Source organism: Mastomys coucha, unplaced genomic scaffold (assembly GCF_008632895.1).
Source record: "Mastomys coucha isolate ucsf_1 unplaced genomic scaffold, UCSF_Mcou_1 pScaffold22, whole genome shotgun sequence".
Taxonomy (NCBI): Eukaryota; Metazoa; Chordata; class Mammalia; order Rodentia; family Muridae; genus Mastomys; species Mastomys coucha.
Genome location: NW_022196905.1, coordinates 10,923,987 through 10,940,326, shown reverse-complemented (window position 1 = coordinate 10,940,326; position 16,340 = coordinate 10,923,987). Strand labels below are relative to the sequence as shown.

At 46.4% G+C, this 16,340-nt stretch overlaps 1 protein-coding gene across 1 annotated transcript in view; it reads right to left on the bottom strand.

Annotated features, from left to right (window-relative positions):
• Window positions 1-1,783: 1,783 nt before the first annotated feature.
• Window positions 1,784-16,340, bottom strand: part of Slc1a4 (solute carrier family 1 member 4) — a 33,806-nt gene continuing 19,249 nt past the window's right edge. The window contains exons 4-8 of the mRNA XM_031339225.1: window positions 12,771-12,937; window positions 8,123-8,356; window positions 7,581-7,775; window positions 6,008-6,142; window positions 1,784-4,149 (exon numbers count right to left, since the gene is read on the bottom strand). Of these exons, the coding sequence (XP_031195085.1) occupies window positions 3,915-4,149; window positions 6,008-6,142; window positions 7,581-7,775; window positions 8,123-8,356; window positions 12,771-12,937 (966 nt within the window). The 3' untranslated portion in view covers window positions 1,784-3,914. The remainder of the gene's footprint in view (window positions 4,150-6,007; window positions 6,143-7,580; window positions 7,776-8,122; window positions 8,357-12,770; window positions 12,938-16,340) is intronic.

Genomic DNA, 16,340 nt, shown 5'->3' with positions numbered 1-16,340 from the left:
GGCCCATTAATTTTGGGGGCGGGGCACTCATGAGCCATGTTCCAACCCAAGATTTACAGGCAGTTAAGACTTGTGAGAGGAGAGGTATTTCTGGTTTCTTCAATGGTACAGTATGGCATGAACGACACACCCTTTAGCAGTTTCAGCCTGTAAACATTAAGACTACAGTTAGAAAGTTTGAATGGAAGTGCCCCATGACATTGATAAAGATGCCTTTAGAATTCTGAAGACTATTAGATGAAAGTCCCCATGCTGGGTAGCCTGACTCCCTAGTTGTTGGTCAAGGAGTTCCAGGGCCTCCTGAACAGCACATAAGAAGCCCATGATTCTTTATGTAATCCTAATTAATCCTATTGTTTCCCAAGCTAGACTTAAGTGGAATCTTTGGTCTGTCATTTGGTGTCCTATTTGGATAAATAGGTATTGGTCTCCTCACAAAAAACGTCTGCAAAACATGGACCCAGCCACAAAGGGACACCTGCAGATTAGAAACATTCCCAGCTACTATTTGATGTGACAATCAGCTTGTGCACAGCACATTCGATGTGACAGTCACTTCCTGAAGACTAACACTCATGAAACTCATCTGCTCTTCACAATGGCCTGTCACTGCTACAGCTATGATCTTCCTTCCAGTCTGAGGAGCCAGAGGCATAGGCGGGGACTGTGGCCGGATCACAGAAGCCAACAGCAGAATCAAGAACTGATAGTTCACAATCCTCCTGGCTGTGTGGTTTGGATCATTCATGGAGGTAACAGAAATTTCCTCTGAGCAGGCAAGTTCTAACAGACCTGCCCAAACAGAGGCAGAGGTGGCTTAAGCCAATGGGACAGTTGCTCTTGCTCTGGCTACCTTGGAAAGCTGAATCACTAGGTACTAATTTCAACCTTGAAACACCTCAAAAAGCTCCAGGGAGAAGTCTAAATTGTTGTCCCAGCTGTCATTCAACTTTTGACCTAGGCAAAGCTTTCCATCCATTGTACTCTACTAGGAATTAAAGCCAATTCCCACACTATATGAAGAGCTGGTGATATACAAGTCAGAATGGGAATCTGTTTCCTGAGAGCCCTGGGGTCTGGAAACCACAGCTTCCTATGTGAGCTTCTAGAGTTCCCTGTTGTGCAGGAAGTGATGTCATTGAAAATAGGGCGATGTAAGGTACTGCATGCCTGTCACCCCAGTGCTTGAGAAGCTGAGGGCCAGAGTCTCACCAGCTCGAGACCAACTTAGGCTATATAGTAATTCTCTATCTCAAAAAACAAAAACATATCTTTTCCAAAAAAGGAAAACAAGATTATGTAAGAGAGTGTGCTGGCTGTGGTGGGGGCCCAGGTACAAGAAGCATGGGTGCCAGCTTGCCTGTGGGGACTTTTGTAATAGGGACTTGCCCAGTAAATGTTTGGGGCTTGTTACTGCTCTGGTGCCTGGCTTGGTGTGGATGCTTAATTAACTCCTGTCAACCTAGTTGTTCCGACAACACTTAACGTTGGAGGTTTGTGGCAAACCCCAACTTCTGCCAGACAGTAGGATGTCGGAGCCCTCATCATAGAGAATGAGAAACCAACACACAGCTTAATGGCATGAGCTATAGGCAGGCAGATGCATACAGGACAGTGACACCAATTATCAGAGGTTTCCCTTCTGAGGAACAGGGGACCTTCTTATCCCAGGGTCTCATGTTGGCTGAAAACGGAAAGGAAGACAGTATCCAGACGCCCTAGGTCATCCCCTAGAAGCATGACAGCTCCATCAAGTACAAGACAGGACTCGAAGACAGGCAGGTGCCAGTAAAAATACCGTACTCATTTTTGATGGCTGTGCTACATTTTAAGGCAAATGTCACACACACACAAAACAAGAGATTCACATCAAGAGATGAATATGTTAGAAAAATAGCCAGGAGACATTTCAGACAGTTGCGGCAGTGTCTTCCCTGTTACGAAACTCCCTCAACTTCTCTGAGAGCCAGAACTTGAGGAGTCGTGGGGCCACCTCTTCTTTTGGCCTCCAAGAGGGAGATCCCACGTCACACAGAAGCGTTTTCCTCCACCCACAGCAGCACTCGATACTGTGGGTCCTGGTTGAGACTTGAGTGTCCAGCCAGTGGGTTTCACTGTCCAGCTCCAATCTCTACTTAATATGATTCTTTAGAAATGGGAATATCAGGATGCCAAAGACATAATTTGTAGTTTAGTTCCCAGTTATCCAGACTCAGACTTGCTTGGAGCTAAAAGCACACACACACACACACACACACACACACACACACACACACGATACATAAAGTATATGTAAATACAGAGGAAAAGATACACTGAAACTTAAAAAATACCAAATGCTCACTCATAATCAAACAATGTGATTGGTTCCCCTTTATAAAACCAGTGTTGGCAATAAGGTTTGCCGCTCCCTGCTTAGTTCCTGGTCCCACAGGAGAGTGGAGCAGCTCAGTTGGTTTAGAGAGCTGGGCCTTCACCCTGGCTGTGTAGGCTCTGCTCCTTGCCCACCCCTTTGCTCAGGCACAGGTCCCACTTTAAAACAGACTCTGTCCCAAGTATGTGTGGGTCTGGTGATAACACAGCAGAGAAAGCAAGGGAAAGAGTGAAGCCAATGACTTAGGGACTTAATCTCCTGTTAGGGATGGGGTTTGCAGAAACTGTGGGTTCAGAGTAACAACATAGTTGGGTACCCAGAAACGTGCTAGAAGTTGGGTAGCTCGTTAAGGAGAGGCCGCGTTGAATGTTTTCGCAACTCTTTAGAACTCGAGTTCTGAAGTATAAGAGTAACAGTTCAGGAGAGCTGCTCATGCCAACAGGAGGCCTTCATGGAGAAAGCCGTCTCCTCTCAGGTGAACTGGGCACTTACAGGTGTTGGCACTTGACTTCCAAGAAGCAAAACAATAATTTCCACAGATTTATCTTTGGCCTTACCAGATCCCGGTGAAGTAGGCAAGAGGCAGGTTACATCAGACCCAGGACTAACCATAGGTCTCACACGAGCAAGTAATTTACTGTGGAAACCAGACAGGGGCTTGGGGACAGAGCTCTGCCTTGATTAGCGTGTGGGTTTATTAGGGAGTAGATGATTTTAGGAAGGACCTAGTCAAACTGTAGTAATAGACTGACCAACCAAATGAGTCGCAATGCAGTGACCACATCGGCCCTCCCAGAGGAGGGAGGGGAAGTACTGGCAGAGGGTCAGGTCTCCATCAGCAGGAGCAGAGAAGTGCCTCAGGTCTAGAATGGGATCAATTCTGTCTCATCTTCTTTAGGGGCTCCCCAGTCTACTCCTGAACTCAGAGTTTATGGTTTACTCAAGCTGAGCCCCCAGCTGCGCTAACCATCACATGGAGCATCTCTAACTTGTTTTACCTCTGCTCCCTCAGAAGCCACCCACACAAGTGGAGCATAATCCCTTAACCCAGCACCAGCTCAGCAGATTCTAGCTCAGTCGAAGACTCTGGGAAACTCTTCAGAGTCTGCTGCTGCAGAGACAATGTGATAGACAGCTATAAACTCTTCTGGTTTGCCCAGTAAGCACCAGATGCAGAGTTCCCAGGGGGGACAGTGAAAAATCCATCTGCGTCCCCCCACCCCCACCCTGATCCCCAGGCCTCTGTGAACCTGGAATCCCTCAGGCCTGGCAGCTCAAGGGGGTTCCCAAATAGAGTCAAGGTGTATCCACAGCTCCATTGAGACATGGATCAAGACAAACGTCAGAGTGTTCTAGTCCTCAGGAAGCAGCTCTGGCCTGGGAGCTCCACGCCTGTGCCGAGAGGTCACTCTCAAACTGGTGATTGGGCCAAAGCATTCCTTGGGAGATGAAAAGTCTGTGAGGGCTATGCCCACGTCAATGGGGCAGGCTACCAGGGCTGGTTGCTGGTACTAGCAGGCTGGTCTGAGACCCAACCCAATCACAGCACCGACTCCTTGGATTCGAGTTCAGGAGCAACGGCCACAGGGCCTGCCGGGTTCTGGTGTGTCACCAGAGGCGACGTCTCCTCCTCAGACTTGGAGTTGGGAATGGCTTCCACCTTCACTTCTTGCAGCTCCTGCTCACCTTGCTTCACTGCCCTCTGATTCAGGTGGTTGAGGATCCCGGCTCCCAGGGCATCCCCTTCCACATTCACCACAGTGGTGGTCCTGTCCCTGGAGGAAACAGAAAGGAAAAGGATGAATGCCATACCCACAGTCACCAGGAGAGGGCGCTGTCATGTTGACAGTGTGACACATTTACGGCCTGAAGCTTGCTGTCTTACAGAGACTGTTCCTTCTGAGTTGAGCTGAATGCGCCTCCATATTCAGCTGTATACCGTAAAGGCTGCGTCCCTGACTCAGCTATATGCAATAACCCTGCCTCCCTAACTGCCTGGGCACGGTGGCTTCTCCGCCTGACCCCAGCCTCCCTGTGCCTGTATGTCTGTCCTTTCTCCAGTGTCTGTCCTGTTTCTCATTTCCTCAGCACTCTGGTCAGAAGCCCTGCTGGATGTGGCGGTGACACTGGAGGGCACACCTCCAGCAGATCTGCGCTGAATTCATTTTCTCTGAGCAGCATTTACTCTTAGGAGAGTAACAGACGCTTGTGGTGGAAAATTTCGGAAAAAGAGCAGTTGAAGGGAGCAAACAAGTCACCGAGCATGGGCGACACTTTTGGGAGTTGATATGCAATCTAGTTCCTGCCAGCCATCTTTCCGCAGACTTCTGCTAGGTGCAATGGTCCTGCTATAGAGAATACCACGCACATTTGGGAGAAGAGCATAGACATGTTTTGGGGTTTAGCCGCTCTTCCCCTCAGTGTTACAGTACACTTGAACTTCAGTCCTGGGGACCAACAGCATGTGCATTCCATGGCTGTGGGCAAGCACAACATAGACAACAGCCCTGCCTTTCCCGCAGCCTACTTAGCACAGGTTAGCTCAACATCCCCCCCAGTCACTGAAACTCAGAGAAGGTACTGTAGTCATTTTGAAGACTGGGGGGCTGGAGCCCTCTGCTGGGCAGCCAGCAGGGGTGCTGTTTCCCCTCACAGGCTGAGCACCCCTGAGATACAGTCTCTGGTGCAGAAGGCAGCTGGAAGGAGGAAGAGACAGGCAATCCCTGACTGCCTTTGGTCCTGTCTAGCACAGGGATGGAGCTCCCTCTGATGAGGCAGGTCTTTGAAGCTTAGGAGTCTCTAGTAGACATTTGACCCCATTTCTGTGAAGAGCCCCGAGGCTTCAGCCTAGCATGGCAGACCAGTGCCAGGCACCTGGAGCCAATGTCTCTCCGCCCGGCTGTGACCAGCCCAGCAGGATTGTCCTCCTCATTAATGTTTGCTGAATGCTGTCCCACATGCCCCATGTTCTCTGCACTGTACAGACTCATTTAATCTCCACCATGACTGGTAAGACTTCTACTATGATAGCAAGATACAGGTACACAGAGAAGCCTGGCTAAATGCTCATTTTCTCACCCCTGAGCTCTGCTATCCCCACATCACTGCCTTAGTCATCTTTCTTATAGAACGGTATTATTTATACCTGCATGAGGTATCAGAAGGCTCAGGCGATCAACCTCCAGACATTCTTGTGTCTGTAAGGAACTGCAGGGATAGTAGCCTGGTCACTTCCTTGCCTAACTTCTCCTGAGTCCAGGCACAGGGTGTGTGCATGCTCTCTTTACATAGCAAGCATTCCTTAGATATTTACAGGCCAGGACCAACCACTGCTCCAATTACTGACACTCTGTTCTGCTATCATTTGCACAGGCCCTTGAACCTACCATACACTACAAGCAAGTCCTGGATGGTCAGCTCTCGTACCATCTGTGAATGTTCACGGGCTTTTGTCTGCTATATCGTTGACTTCTCACAGTTAGAAATCTGGCTTTGCTAGCTTAACTGCCGATGCCTTCCAAAGCAGAGATAGTTTTAAGTGTCTCTGCATGCACCATGTCTAGTGGAACATCAGGTTCTCAGGGGCCTCAACAGACTTTCTTTATCCCAGGGTCTTTGGTATCAGCTACTTACACAATCCAGTCCACAGCTAGGATCAGAGAGAGGTCATGTGTGGGCAATCCGATGGCCTCCAGGATGATGGCAATGGTGAGGACCCCTCCAGCCGGCACACCTGCTGCTCCAACACTGGATGCCGTGGCAGTCACTCTAGGGTACAGCAAAGCAAAGGCAGCCTTGAAGACGGAGGGTGGAGGGGGCCCAGGGAGTTACAGAGCATTGCAGCCATGACTTATAAATAACAACCACACACTCTAGGAGCGCGAGGGATGATACATCCTCCAAGGACACACAGACCTCAAACTCTGTGCTCACAAATTAAATCAACTGCTAACCCAAAATACCGAAAACAAACAGGAACTACTGAACGTCTAAAGATCATTTTTTTCCTTATTTGTCTTTCTTTTTTTTTTTTTTTTTTTTTTTTTTTTTTCTTTCAGAGCTGAGGACCGAACCCAGGGCCTTGTGCTTGCTAGGCAAGTGCTCTACCACTGAGCTAAATCCCCAACCCCATTTTTTCCTTATTACCTTAATGATACAGTATAGCAATAACTCCCCTAGCGCTTATATCATATTAGGTACATAAGTAATCTAGAAATGATTTAAAGTATTGAGGAAAATATGTGCAAATTATATACAAGGCAGTACTGATATGATTTGAAGCTGAAATGTCCCCTGCAGGCTGTTTTTAACACTTGTTTCCGAGCTGGCAGCTGTACTTGGAAGGCTGTGCAGTTTTGGGGAGGTGGGGCTTGGCTGTAGCTCACTAGGGATGGGCTTTAGATTATACCTGTGCCCTGTCCTGACCTGCATCCTCAGCTTCCTGTCTATCACCACGTAATCAAGATATCATCCTTCTCGATGGACCAGAATTCCTCTGAATTATGAGACCCAACAAACCTTTCATCTTTTAAGCTGTTTCTGCCAACTATTTCGTCATAGCAATGCAAACACCAACTACTCCAAGTACCTATTATGTGTTGGAGTAAGATGGCCCTGGAGCCGCAGCCCCTTTGACAGATTACTTGGACTGTCAGCTTGACTGAATTGGGGAAGCCCTAGAGCTTTAGTGAGGCCTACTTTTGGGTGTGTTTGTGGGGGGACGTTTCCAAAGAGGGTTAACTGGGATGGGAAGACTCACCCCCGAATGTAGGGAGCACCATACCATAGCTAGAGTTCTAGACTGCATAAAAAACGGAAAAAGGAGAAATGCCTACACTCATCTTTCTGTGCCCTGATTGGCCCAGACCTAGGCAAACAGTCTCCCTCTCCCTTGCCTTTCCCACAACAACAGACTGTATCTTCTCAGAGCATAAGCCAACACACAGCTTTCCTCTCTTAAATTGCTTTCTGTCAGGAATTCTGTTCCAGCAGCAAGAAAGCTAAGACAGCCTCAGGATCCTGGGGAATGACTGTGATGAATTCTCACCAGCCCGCCTTTACAGACGAGACACTGAGGATTGGGTTGGTTTTTTTGTTTTGTTTTGTTTTTTTGTTTTTGTTTTTGTTTTCCCAAAGGAAATCTCAGACACGCACATCAAAGTTTTAAGCCAGGCCTAACAATGTAGGAAAGAGTAAGGGGGCTCACAGAATGGTGAAAATCTGTCCTGCGTTCAGGTCCACGTTGTTGAGCTGGGCGATGAACACTGCAGCCACACACTGGAAGATGGCTGCCCCATCCATGTTGACTGTGGCCCCAATGGGGAGGATGAACCTGCTGATCCTCTTGTCTACACCATTGTTTTCCTCGATGCACTTCATCATAGACGGAAGGGTTGCTGAGCTAGAGATGGGACAAAAACAACCCAGCTAGGTGAGCATCTCTCAGCTTAGACCCTGGAACACACAGGTGCGGCATCCCAGCCAGACCCCGGAACACACGGGTACGGGTTCTCAGCCACTGTCTGGCCGCCTTCCCTTGAAATGAAGCTGGCCAGCCAAACCTCTTTTGAAGTTTCCAGTGTAACCGTCAAGTCCCACAGGACTCAGGCATGACTTCCAGGATTCACTTGTTACATTATTCACATGGATTCCCCTAAGGGCACCTTGCCTCAGAACTCAATGTTCCCAAGAGAATCACTGGGTTCACCTGGCTCTGTACCCATTCGGTTGATTCCCAAGCCCACTCACCTGGAACAGGTCGCAAAAGCTGTCGCAAATGGGGTGAGGAGGCCCAGGAGGAATCTGAATGGGTTTTTCCTCGTAAAAGCAAAATAGACAAGAGGCAGAACAATTCCTCCGTGGATAACGTGGCCCAGTATAGATGCGAAGATGTATTTCCCGAGACTGGTCACGAGCGTGATGATGTCCTTCATTTCCACAATCTTGCTTCCGATCAGGAACATGATGCCTATAGGTACATACCTAGGAATAAGCACAGATACTCATCAGGGAGGTGTGAGGCTGGGAGATACTGAGCCTCCAGGGACTTTCAACTGGGTCTTCTTTGTCTCTCCATAGAGTAACTCTAAATACACAAAAAAGATGGGGTGGGGTGACTTTTTTTTTTATAAATTTTTTTTAAAGACTTATTTATTTTATGTGTATGAGTACACTGTAGCTGTACAGATGGCCGTGAGCCATCATGTGTGTGGCTGCTTTCTGCCCCTCTTGCTCCTCCCTGCTTTCTCCTGCTTAATTTACTGTGGCAGTCTTCAGACACACCAGAAGAGGGTGGTTGTGAGCCACCATGTGGTTGCTGGGATTTGAACTCAGGACCTTCGGAAGAGCAGTCAGTGCTCTTACCTGCTGAGCCATCTCTCCAGTCCCTGACATTTTTTTTTTAAATAAACAGTTTGTGTGACTGAGAAAAGTGAAGATGATCATCCTCCGGGTGAGTGCTCCCACACACTTAGATGTCCTCCCTCTGGAATGCACACACCTTTCTTTTAGCTTTTCTTTTCTCCTTCCTCTCCTTCTCCCCCTTTTCCTTCCTTTTCCTTCCAAAGTCTCACTATATAGACCAGTTACCTTGGAGCTTGTGATCCTCCTGCCTCAGCTGCCTCAGTGTTAGGCCAAGTGCCATTATACCTGGCTCTGCATTGTTCCTAAGTGACGGACTGCCACCAACTACATGGCAAAAGGCAAAGAACTAAAAATGAAAGGCTATGTGACTATGAGCTTGACTTCTAGCTTTGCTCAGGCTTGTCCTGAGAACTCAGAAATACAAGAATCCCACAGAACTGCTGTGATAGGTCATGAGCACAGCCCAGGGCTTCCGTGAAGTTTTACATTCTTTGTGGCTTGGAAGACATGATCTCGTGGGAAAAAGTCATTAACAATGATATTCTGGGAACAAAGCCAGAAGAGGAAGATTTTTTTTTCCTTTTAAAGGGAGAAAAGGAATAAATTATAGAATCGACAAAGAACAAAAGTCAGTTGCAGTAAATTTAATATCAATCTAGTAACAATTGTACAATTGTCATTTTAACTTATAAATTTTAATTTCTAGTTAATAATACCTCCTAGTTCAGTTTCCAGGGGAGCAGAAGTGTGACGAGCATGAAGTCTCACAAACCAGCCCCTAGCACCCCAGTGGAGGGAACCAGTGTGACTGGCTACTTGAGTTTTCTTTCTAGGGACATTCTAGTCAGTATTAGGAAGTTAAAGTCTCATCTTCAAATAGGAATATATCCCCTCTTGAGGACCAGAACACGGCTCTTCAGGCATCATCCTCAAGCCAGGCCTCTCAGACAAGCACCCTGAGTACCCAGAGATCCCTGGGTGCTTAGAGACACAGGCTTGCATTTAAGTCTGAGTTGTTTCATATCCCACATCATCATGCTTCCGGGATCTTTTGTATCAGTATTTAGAAATTTATCTTTAAAAGTAATGATGATGGAACACACATAATATTTAGCATCGAAACATTCACTATATGCAGAGTTGATGGCCACTGAGTACATTTGAATTGTTAGGCAGCCATTCCCACCACCCAGCCCAGAACATAAGTGTCTCTATCACTCCAGAGTAAAGCTCTGCTCTCATATAGAGCAGCACCCATGCCCTCCGCCCCAGCCAGCCTCGGGTAACCACTGCTGTAGCCACACAAAAGCAGACCACAGATCCTTGTCTGTCTGTGGCTTGTTTCAGCAGCTTCATGTCTTTATATTGTAGTTATATGTAGTTATACCACGTTGTGGTATATGTCAGGATATCATTTTTTAAAGGCCAAGTAACACTCCATCTTCTACATACCACATTTTGTTTCTCCACCCGCCTACTACTGATAGACTTTTGGGTTTTTTCTACCCTTGACACTGTTGTTACTGCTGTTGCTGTTACTGTTGGGTTTGAGACAGGGTCACAAGTAGCAAAGGCTGTCCCTGACCTCCGGATCCTCTCACCTCCACCTCCTGAGGGGTGGGATCATAAGCTTGTGGAGCTTCAGGACCTTGTGGTTAGTATTTCCTCAGTGGAAGTCCCTGGGTGTCCTAAGCTCTCACCTTTGGAAACAGACCTGTCTGTGTGCGCCCACATGCCTGTGTGCTCTAGGTCAGGACATCAAATGGGGGCCCTGCTGATTTGGAGGTGATTTTAAACATTAGGAAAGGTGCTGAGTTGTTCTCTGAAGTGGCTGTACCAATTCCTGTTCCCACCAACAATCTAGAAGGAAGCCACCAACCCTTCTCCCACACCAATGGTGACCCATGGGAGACTTTTGGAGATATCAGGAAGACAGTTTCATTGTCATAACTTTGGAGGCAGTCTTAGAGGCCAAAAGTGCCTGGGATAAGAACACTGTCCTCACTCTCATCAACTGAATAACCAACTTGCCACTACTCGGTTTTCAACTGAGGAAGGCACCCTTTAGGCTGTGTAGTGCTCATGGAAGCTTTCTCTTTCGTGAACTGTCTGCTTGCACACCAGCCCACACTCTAGCAGGGTAAACAGACTGTTTTCAGTCATAAGGACACTAAAGTAGGATGTGGTAAGGCTGGTCTGCCAGTGCTTGGGAGATCCAGACATGTGATATAGAGCTCTAGATCATCTTTGGCTGCATAGCAAGTTCAAGGCCAGCCTGGGCTGCATGTGATGCTGCCTCGAAGAACCAAACCAAACCAAACCAAACATCAGTTCTTTCCCCAGAATAGCAACAGTGAAGTAAGGAGGCACATATGCAGTGAGAGCTGGTTTATGTGAAAAAAAAAATTTTTTTTTTACACTGAAGAAGAAAAACGCCACTGACGGGGTCAGGATTTGGCGTATCAGTTTCAAACTTCTAAAACCAATCCAGTTGGTACCTAAGTCATCAGAGAGAGAAGGGCTGAGATCATTAGTGGTTGACAATAAGAGATGTTTTGTATGTGAAGGAATAAACTAGTTTGCTTGTTTTTTTTGGTTGGTTGGTTGGTTGGTTTCTTGAGTCAGGGTCTCTCTGTGTAGCCCTGGCTGTCCTAGAACTCTCTTTGTAGACCAGGCTGTCCTTGAACTCATACCTTGAACTCCACCTGCTTTTGCCTCCCGAGTGCTGGGATTAAAGGCATGCACCACTATGCCCAGCTTCATAAACTAGGTTTTAACAACTACTGGGTATCATTAGTTTCAATAACAAATAATGGATAGCATCAGTTTGGATAATAACTAAAATCCAGAGGTCTGCCTAGGCGATGTGCTAGCTGGTTCTGTGTCAACTTGTCCGAGGCTGGCTCAGTCCTTGGGAAGAGAGAGCATTAGTGAGAAAATGCCCCACCTGCTTAGCCTGTGGTGTGGTGTATTTTCTTGGTTGATTGATATGGGAGGGCCCAGCTGACCTTGGCCAGCACCCCCCTGAGGCAGGTGGTCCTGGGTGCTATAAAAAATAAGCAGACTGAGTAGGCCATGAGGGCAAGTCAATAAGCAGCACCCCTCCATGGTCTCTGCATGGCTCCTGGTTCTGCCCTGTTTGAGTTCCTGCCCTGACCTCCTGCCATGAGGGGATGGGATATGAAACTGTAAGCTAAAATAACCCCTTCCTCCCCGTGTTGTTTAAGGTCATGTGTTTTATCACTGCCATAGAAACCCTAACCAAGACAGGTAAAATGCCAGGAAAAGCTTTTAGGATATGAGGGCTAGAACTAGTTTGATGTCTCAGAAGTTGCTCTGAAGGGATGGTCACATTGTTATTTCTTAGCCAACACTTAAGCTAATGGTTTCTACTGAGCAACCGTCCTTTCGTTAATATGACACAAAGAAACACTTGTAAATTAAAAGCTTTCATAAAAGACCATTTCAAATTTTACCTAAGCAGAGGAGAGATAAGTTTTTCTTCTTTGTTGTAAAAGGTCTTACCAACAATCTCCTTGAAGTTTAAGGTTTATCCTTTTGAGATTAAAAAAACCTTATTTTATGCTGCAGACAGCAAACTGGACATGGAAAGTATATGAGCTGACATGGGAACTCATACATGGACCGTGCTGATGTGAGTCCAGGGATCAGTGTGGACCCCAAACAGTAACTACGTGCTCCTGGTTCTCTAGGAGACCCAAACAAGAACAGGAACTACTGCGTCATCATCATTGTCATCATTAGAGTGTGTGTGTGTTACGTGGGTACGTGGGAAGGTTGCAAGACAACTTTTGAGCATCTGTTTTCTCCTCCCACTCTGGGTTCCAGAGATCAAACTCCGGCTTGCTGCCCACTGAGTCATCACCCTGGTCCATTGCTTTTTGTACCATGACAAGCTATGCTTCATCCACCTGACACAGAGCCAGGTGTCCCAGAGGGTAACCTAGAGCACTGAAATTTTTCCTAGATGCCAGGAGCCAGTTAGAAGAAGAGACGGCAGAGCGACACTCACCACATGATCCATGACACCAGCACCATCGTAGCCTCATTGAAAGAGTTGAAGAATCGGATGAGGTCCTCTCCCTCGGGGCCTAGCTTCTTTAGAGCCACTCCTAACACCAGGGCAAAAAGGACCAGTCCTAAAATGTTCATCCCTTCCACATCTGTGACCACGGGGATCTGCAGATCAGAAGAGATGGGAGTCAAGTTCAACAGAGGAGCGCGGCGTGAGAGTAGATCTGTGCAGTGTCTGAAACACTGCAGAATAATCAAATGCTTGCGCTCTCTCGAACCTTTAGTGAGTTATAAACAAAGGAGCAGGAAAGAGTGGGAGACAGAGTCAGAGAGTACAGTGATTAGCCAGGAGTAACTGCTCACACCCGTAATCACAGCACTCAGGAGGGAGGAGGGAGGAGCACTGAGGTTTTGGGGCTAGCCTGGGCTGTAAAGTAAGACACTGTCTTAAAAAAACAAAACAAGACAGAAACAGAAAAGCTAGCTGTTAGAACATTCCTTCAGAGACCCAAGGACCATGACTACTACCTCCCACGTCAGCGCATTTTCTGCTGTTCGGATCTTATACCGACCTCCCAGCTGACAAGTCCCATGAGATTTTCAGGAGTCATGTGGGCTTTCAGGGTCTTCAATAAATCACCCCTGAAGATGTATAGATGCAACTGGGTGACTAGGGCAGGCAGAAGTAGGCCAATCTCTGTGACTTTGAGGCCAGCCTGGTCTACAGAGCATTCCAGGAAAGCCAGGAATCTCTGTCGTGAAAAACTAAAAACCATAACTAAGAAGGAAAGAAAGAGAGAGAAAAAAAGAAAAGAAAAGAAAAGATGTGTAGACATAACAGAGTCTCTGTGTCCCCAGCAACGCCGAATTCCACGGCTGCAAGCCGTTTAGAGTAAACAAGTGTCTCATGCCATCAAGACATCGCCACCAGGCATGGAGGAACTCAGCCCTTAGGAGGCCAAGGCAGCAGGATTCTAACTCAAGGCCACTGAGATGCCATCTCACAAACAACAAACAAACAGGGGCTGGGGAGACAGCCCGGTGCTCTTAACAAGCATTTACTGAGGATTGGAATTCAGTTCTCAGAATCTACAAAAGACAGCTCACAACCACATGTAACTCTATTTCTGGGGGGATGGAATACCCTGTTCCGGTCTCCTTAGATGGCTGTACTCAGGCATAGAACCCACACACAGACACATACATATACATACACATAATAACTAAAATAATTCTAAATAAATTAGAATAATTTATAATAAATAAATAAAATAATTCTAAACAGCAAGAAGAAAAACCTTCATAAAGTGATGCATAGGAAACATGGTAAAAACCCAGATAGCAGTTCCGGTTCTGGGATTAACTACCTTCCCTGAACTTCGGGTTCCAGCTCTCAAATGCTGTTTTTTAAATTACATTTCCTTACTTACTATATACACGGTTGTGTGTACACGCATGGCACAGTGCCCGTGTGTGGATGCACACATACATGGGAGTCAGAGAGGACAATGCTTAGGAGTCAGCTCTCCCTCACAGTGGATCCCATGGATCAAACTGAGTCATCAGAACCTAGCAGTGTGTGACTTAGCCTGCTACTTAAGTCACCAGCTCCTCAACTGTTCTAATACAATCTTTTCTGTTAAAAAAAAAAAAAGGTTGGTAGAGTTTTGAGCCCTTCAGCCCTTGTATGACAAGGCCTGTAGGCTGGGTGAAGGGCAGAGCTGCTCCTCTTTCCTGTGACATCCCAGAGTAGTAAACAATTATTGGGTTGGATAGTTCCCAGGTCCCTCATCCCTTCCAGCCCTGTCACAAAAGCTAGGCCATGGCCCAGGATCTGATAAACTTAAATTTACCGCAAATTTACTCTCAGTGGTGTTCACCAATTCCCAGGTTAACTGGACACATCTGAGTGAAAGGTTTGACTCCCATGAAGCACTTGGATGACCAAGCAAACATGTCACAGACTGATGGGTAGTGGAGTCATTTGCTTTTGATTCATCGTTAAGAAACATCTCAGATCTAATGGTGACATGGAGGTACAGGAAGACACTCACCATCGCGTCTGCTTTGTTTACACTAATAAATTTACCAGGAACAGTTCTAGCAGTGGTGAGAGGTAAGGAAGCCCAGCTGTGGAGCCTGAGTGAGTTTAGGTAACTCAATCTCTGCTCTACACCTAAAGGGAGGGGGTGGGAGTTGGTAAAGAGTAGGGTATTTCTACAACAGATGTTATTCAGTCTTACTTCCCAGGATTTTGTTGTAACTTTAAAGCATCTTGCTACAGTCAACAAACAGGTAATAGTGACTTTTAGAGCTGTCACTTTGCAAGATTAGCTGACTTTTAGTACAACAGGAAAGAATGCACGTGTAGACACTTGATTGTAGTCTACTGCACTTTCAAAATCAGCTTAAACTTGTATAGGTTACACACACAGTCATTTATGTAAAATCCTATTTTCTTCTTCAAAAAAATTGGAATTTGTTTTTCCTTCCTAGAAGGAAACAATGGTATTTAACAAGTTTGCAAAGACGAGTTTGTTACCTCGTATATGGAAAATGGACATCTGGCTACAAGACACCGTGTAGGAAACCAGTAGTTAATGTAGTTTATTTTATATGCAAATTACTTCAAGGGTTGAATCAGGATTTGTGGAAACCTGTAGTGAAATACCTTAAGCTGTCAACTGTAAGTGTGGAATAGGAACTGTTCAGTCAGTTGGTTGATTTAGACTTCTTATGCCTGCATTTGTTACTGTGCTAATAAACAATATTAAGAACAACAACAACAACAAAAAACCCAGTAGCTGTGACGTAGCTGTTAGGAAGTTTGCAAATGTTATATGTGTGAAGTACTTAGACTATTTCTAGAAAATCAAATAATTTGGTTTTTGTTATTGTTGTTTTGGGGAAACAGGGTCTCTTGTAGCCCAGGCTGGTCTACGAAGCTTAAGATGACCCTCACTGATTCAGCTGCTTCTGTATCCTGGGTGTCAGAATTATAGACATGCACCACCATGCTTGGTTTTACTGGGTCTGGGGATGAGCCTAGAGCTTCTGCATGTAAGACAGTTCTACCAATAGAGTTACATCCCCAGAAGTTCTGTTGTTTGCTTTGGTTTTTGGAGGAAAGGTTTATCTCACTTTACAGCTGCAGATATTTTAAGCTCACCTTGGTCAGGAGCACAGAGCAGAGCAGAGACTAAGTCAAGGGCAGGGCTCTGTCTAGGGCGAGCATCACCCAAGTGTGGCACCCAGTGTCTGCCAAAGGTCACTGTTTACTGAATTAATGATTCAATAAAAGGCTAGGTTTGTACCCGTGGCAAGCAATCACAGGAGATCAAACCAGGCATGGAGGTGAAGGCTGGAGCCTTTCTCAGACTGGACTCTCTGGTTAATTCTGCCAGTAGCACTCCATCCTTGGGGAACAAGTATAGTTCTACTTGTGTCTTTAAAAAAGAAGCCTGGAATTGGCAAGGCCACACAGCTCCTCTGCTGAAGAACTAACATTTCTTGAATTTATCTAGGAGAGCAGGGGACATCAGCTGGGGGATACCTAGCTGTGGGTCAC